Source organism: Andrographis paniculata, unplaced genomic scaffold (assembly GCF_009805555.1).
Source record: "Andrographis paniculata isolate CXL003 unplaced genomic scaffold, ASM980555v1 Contig77END, whole genome shotgun sequence".
NCBI lineage: Eukaryota > Viridiplantae > Streptophyta > Magnoliopsida > Lamiales > Acanthaceae > Andrographis > Andrographis paniculata.
The window spans coordinates 817,301-823,911 of NW_026137614.1; the positions used below are offsets into that span (position 1 = coordinate 817,301).

At 31.8% G+C, this 6,611-nt stretch overlaps 1 protein-coding gene across 1 annotated transcript; it reads left to right on the forward strand.

Annotated features, from left to right (window-relative positions):
* Window positions 1-4,791: 4,791 nt before the first annotated feature.
* On the forward strand, window positions 4,792-6,207 carry LOC127239171 (protein NETWORKED 4A-like). Its single transcript, XM_051257201.1, has one exon. It carries the CDS (start codon window positions 4,792-4,794, stop codon window positions 6,205-6,207), a length of 1,416 nt encoding a protein of 471 aa, XP_051113158.1.
* Window positions 6,208-6,611: the final 404 nt, after the last annotated feature.

The window sequence follows — 6,611 nt, forward strand, 5'->3', positions numbered from 1 at the left end:
TTTATACGTGGAGTTGAAGTTACTACAAGAGTGTTTATCTAAGAAAATAATTTGATGCTCTAGATATTATAAACTTTTTGAAATCTGTTGATTGTTTTCCAATGCAATTGTTGCCTATATGATATTGTTAACCATCCCAGTGACCAGTGCAACAACTGAAAGAAGTTTTTCAAAATTAAAGTTGCTCAAGACTTACTTGTGTAGTTTTATGTCCCAAGATGTCCAGCTTTAGTAGCAATTGAAAATGAATTTTTGGACAAAGTAAATTATGAAGATTTGATTGAAGGATTTGCTTCAAAGAATGCACGAAGACAAGACTTTTCAAATGACAATCTTGTAAGTACTTTAAATTTTATATTTTATAATTTATTTTTATTATGTTATTTTCTAAATTCTTTTTTTTTTTTTTGTGCAGTCAAATTCTCTTTTGATGAACATGTCAAGTCTGCTATATAATTTTTTGGAAAGCTTATTTAAATTTGGTTTGCTCTTGCTTCTTTTTAGCTTAGTTATATTATAGTCTCTCCGTCCAGCTAGAAAGTATACATATTTCTATTTTAGGACGTCCAATTACAAAGTAAACATTTTATTAAATACCTCATTTTTTTCCACAAATATTCTTACTTTACATCACATCGTTACTTTTATACCAAAAAACAAGTGCAAAAATGTCATTACACTACTTTTAACTACCCACTATAATTAAAATACTATTATTTCTTAAACACCGCGCCAAAAGTAAATGTTTACCTTGTGTGTGGACAAAGAGAATATTATATACATTTTTGTGCTGGGATTCTGTAATTAATGATACATTTAGAGTTTGTTATTATTATTGGATTATTATCTTCATAATAGTTAAATTATTATTATTATTTTACTGATGATACACTTTGTGCATACGAGCTTTTATTAATATATAATTAAAATAATTTTTATTTTTATGAAATTGATTATTATATTTGTCGATGATATTATTTTAAAAATTCATTTAATTACATATTTATAGGGCCTATATATTATTTTTGCTCAGGATCCTCAAAATGTCGGAAACGACCCTAATTACAAGTCATCTAATCTTCAAATGGATCATTGCTATAATGGAGGGAAGGGAACTTCTCGCTTTGAAGACTAAGAAGAGCATAGATCAGCTGCTGACCTGTTCCAATCTTTAAAAATATATTATTTATAATTATATTAATTAACTATTTCATTATATAAATTAGAGTAATTATATTTTATTTTATCTAAATGAATTCTTTCAGCATATGATCCACACAGGACTAAAGAACGCAGTTGAGGAGTTTATTTAAAGCAATTATCTGAAATAGGAACATAAGTATCAGAAAGTGCAACCTTGTAATTTTTTCTCGAGGGAAGGTTACATTTGCACTAGTTGGGAAATTTTTTTTTTTTTTTTATAACGTGGGAATTCGTAGTGGTTACCCAAAAATGCGCATTGGGTAAATCTCCAGCCGAACCTAATACCCTGTAAACTAATCCGGCAGGTAATTGGGAAAATCCTCTTGTATTTTAGTTTTATTGTTTGCCATATGTGGAGTTTACCTTAATGTGTATTGAATCGTGTATTGACCTTAATTGTAGTAGATATGGCCGAATTGAAACCCCAGAGACTGAGGTCTGTTTATAGCTGAATTAAGAAAACAATTTGATGTGTTAATTCTGCTTTTGATTTCCAAATTTTCATACATTGTTTTGGAATGGTTAGTTATCCAGAGAGCATGCAAACAATCAGTTCCGACACATTACTGGTTTGTTTTTTTTAAAAAAAAATTTCTACACATTTTCTTTAAAAAATTTAATATTTTACATGTACTTATTATTTTTATATTACTTATACAAATTTTTTATATTCTCCGTCAAAAAATTTTCTTCAAACTAAACACAAAACAAACACACCCACTATTCATTATTATGCTAGATAGTCTCTAATATTTGATTTTTAGTGGAGTGTTCTTCAACATACAATAAAATTTTGAGACAAATGCAATGTAAATATAGGTTAGATATAATATTTTATTTAAAACATTATTTTTTAATGTGATATTATATATTAAGAAATAATATTAAATTTTAAACTTTAAATACTATAGTACCACTTCCGTCCAATATTAATTAATTTCTTTTGTATTTTTGTTTTTTACAATTATTGACATTTTTTTATTTTGAATAAAATTTATTAAATCAAAATATATTTAATAAATATAAATTAATTTAATTAATTTATTTAACATATAATATCATACCTCAACTCATTCAAAACTATTTTATTTCTATCTCTTCTAAAAAACAAATATTTTTATTTACATTTATAAATTCACCTCTTTTATAAAATTAGTTTATGTTAATTATAATTAAATAAACATATTTTTTATTTATTTGCTTTCTAATAAATTCTATTATTTATAAAATTATATGTATTTTCTATTGTGATATAATTTTTACAATATTTAAATATATTCTATTTTTTAATTATATAAATAAATTTATTTTAAAACTATAAATATTATTAATTACATAAAAAAAATAATAATATTATAATTTATTAGGAAAAAATCAATTTTGGTTCCAATATAACCAAAATATATCATTTTTTTATCACATTATAAAAAAAAAAAAAAAAACTCATCAATTTTAATCCGATTATAAATAATTTCAATCTATTTTAGTCTTACAATTCAAAAACTAACGAAAATTGTTGTCATAGATGAATGTAAGGGAGTTGACGTGATAGCAAATATGGAAACAACACGGCCATGTAAAATTATACAAGTGCCATATTGTCGCACGCCAATTTATAACTCAGTGTACAGGGTCATGTTGTTGTACTATCATGTTTAATTCTACAAGGTCATATATGTTTCTATTTTAGTTTAAAATGTTATTCTTTTATTATTTTTTTAAATATATATTGAATTTAAAATAGTTGATATAGTTAAAATGGAACAAATCAATAATAATTATAATATAATTAAAATGTATCAAATTTAGTTCAAATATAAACATTTATCGGGTATGTTCTTTTGGAAGATTTTGCCTAATATTCTACTATTCACCATTTTTTTTTCCTTACAAACACCCAATTACACAACTATTTTTTATTTTTTTATATTATATTAAAACTTAATTTTATATTTCAATACAAATCTCAAACAATTTCAACATAGACATATATAATTGTATACGATCGTGTTGTTTATATATCAGCTACCACGACAACCTCGTTATGTCCATGATATTTTGAATTTTAAATTAATTTTTAAGATATAATATAAAAAATAGTTATGATATTGGATGTTTGTAAGTGAAAAAAATTTTAATAAATAGTAAAATTTTAGGCAAAATCTTTCAAATGAAGATACTTGATAAATTTTTATACTCCCTCCGTCCCATTGAAATAGTAGCGTTTACTTTTTCACATAGATTTTTTTTAATATATTATATTGGATTGTAGTAAAAATGTCAAAAATATCGCAATATTGTGTAATATAAAAATAATGACATTTGTTTAATATATTATAAATTGGAAGGGTATTGATTATATTAAGTAGGTACTACAATTGCTAAATTAGAAAATGGTAACCTTCTTTTGGTAGGTACGAAAATAAAAAATGGGAATCTTTCAATAGGAATGAGTGAGTATGTGAAATAAAATTGATAGATTTTAATTATATTATTATTACTTTATTTTTTCCATTTTAACTATATCAACTATTATAAATTTATTTTTTTAAAAAAATAGAATAATAATAAAATAAAATTTTAGACTAAAACATAAAGATACTGTCATGTAGAATTAAATATGGCAGTGTATAATTATATATAGCCGTGTTGTTTCCAGGTCAGCTGCCACATCAACCCCATTACTTTCATGTCAGCAATTTCCATTAGTTTTTTAACGGTGTGACCAAAATTGATTGAAATTGTTTATAACGAAACTAAACTTGATTAATTTTTTATATTGGAACCAAAATTGCTATATTTTAATTATATTGAAACTAAAATTGATTTTTGTTTTCAATTAATTATTATTAATTAATTAAATATTAGGTTAAATTGCACAAAATTCACATGTGATTTACAAAATTGTGTGAAACCCCCAATACTTTAAAAGCGGTTTCAAACTCCCTCGTGGTTTCATAAACTCTGCTACTAACCCCTTGGTTGTCCTTATTTAAGGGTGTTTAACATACATGTGCTCAAACTGCTAATGAATTTCATAATACTAATCTCTAAGCTTTTAAAATTATAAATATATTTATTTTTCTTATATTTAACCTAAGAAAATATTAAAAGAACTTTTAAAATCAAGAGAAAAATAACTATTTTTTAGTATATTTACTATTTTTTAAGGTTAAATAATAAAAATAATAAGTATTTTTGTAATTTCAATGGTTTATAAAAAAAGATTTTGAAATTCGCGCGTGTAGGTCCAACATCATTAAAAAAATACGGTCGAGAGAGTTAAATATATAATTTATGAGTGAATTTGACACAATTTTAAAAATATAAAAAATTTTGCGCAATTTTACAAAAACGCCTGTAGATTTTGTGCTATTCAACCTAAATATTATTAGGTTGAAAATGACATATGACTCATAGAATGTATCAATTCAAATTAAATGTCAGATGGTCAGGTTGGGGTAAAATCTGAGAAATTGTGAGGCGAACCTGGAAATGCGGCCACGTAAGTAGCATTCTCCTCTGCCCAAACGCAAGAACAATTCCCGGCTTCGACAACAACCTCCGAACCTGATCCGTCCATCGATCATGCCGTGTCAGACTCAGGCGGCCGCCACGCCGCCGCCGGCGCCGCCAAAGAAGTCGTTGTCCGGGAAAGCCTTGATCTCAGAGATGGACCTGCGCGTGAACCGCATGGTGAAGCTGATCGAGGAGGACGCCGACTCCTTCGCCAAGAAGGCCGAAATGTACTACCAAAAGCGCCCCGAGATGATCGGCCTCGTCGAAGAATTCCACCGCATGTACCGCACATTGGCCGAGCGCTACGATTCCGGTGACCTCCGCAAAACCAGTGGCGCCACCACGCCCATCTACGATCTCCAATCCCAAAGCTCCGCCGTCTCCGATGCCGGATCCGAGCCGCCCTCCACCATGCCCTCCCCTGACCGCCGCCTCGGACGCCGTAGGTCCGGCACCTGCCCCCGCGCCGCCGGGTTCGAGTTTTTCCTCGGCGGTGGAGGCGGCGGGAATTGCTCGGATTATCGAGACGGGGATGACTTTCCGACGCTCGACTACGAGTCGGGATCGGACGATTTCTCGATTAAGAACTACATGAACAACGACGAGAGCTTGGATGATTCGGAGGCCGAAGTTGTTGATCCTATCAGCAAAAGCCATACATCCGATGACGAGGACGCCAGCGGAGACCTCCGGAAGAAGATTCGAGACAAGGTATTGCACGCGAGGAAGATCGAAGATCGGCTAAAATCGTACGAAGAAGAGGCGTCCTATTGGAAGAGCCAACACGCAAAAGAGCGGCAAGACACAACGAAGCTTCAAGAGCGCGTGTCGACGTACAAAACGACGCTCCAAGAGCGCGATCGCGAAATCAAAAGGCTAAAGGAGGCGATCTCGAAGGCCGACTTAAGCTTGTCTCGAGAAAACGAGAGGCTCAAACAAGAGCTGCGGAGGTTGTCGAAGGAGAAGATGTTCCTCGAGGATCATGTCAAGGAGTTGGAGGTTCATTGTCGCCGATCATTCGATGCTCAAAAGAACGGGAACACCATCGAAATCGAGCAGTTAATCGCCGAGGTGGCATGCAAGGATAAGTGCATGACGGAGCTCACGAAAAACGTCGTGGCGCTCCAACTCGAGCGCGACGTCGTGATCACCGAGAACGACGATTTGGGCGCGGAGCTAAGCTATAGGGACGATGTGATCGATCGGATGAACGAGCACGTGCGGCAGCTGCACGTGGAGCTGATAGCGGCGGGGGAGAGGGGGCGGAAGTCGGAGAACGCGTTGCGGGCGAGGGTGAGGGAGCTCGAGCGAGAGGTGGAGAAGAAGCGGCGGATGTTGAAGGAAGGGGCGGAGGAGAAGCGGGAGGCCATACGGCAGCTCTACTTCTCGCTCGAGCATTATCGAAACGGATACCACCGGCTCCGGCGAGCCATGATCGTCGGAAACGGTGTACCGCCGGACGCCGACGTGGCGCCTGCGCCTTAATAAAATATGTATCATTTATTATGTTATATGATATGGTATGATGATATATACGTATTAAGTTGGTGTTGTTCGCGTGTAGATTGTCGTATTTAATATATATATATACATGTGGATATACGTATATAAATATATAGTTTGTACTAGGTAATGTTAAAAATTTTGAAGGAAAATAATGAAATTTTCTTATTGATCATCAAAATAAGTAGTCTATATATATAGGCAAAACAAAACAGATTCGATAGACTCAAATCTAAGTAATCTAATCTTTAAATAAGATCAAATCTAAATATAAATCTACTCAATTTAAAACTGAATATCTAAAATATCTCAACAGCTAATCGATGCGATTCTATTTAATGGGAGTTGGATTTGTTTTTCAAGTTACGTGGAATCGAATAGTATGA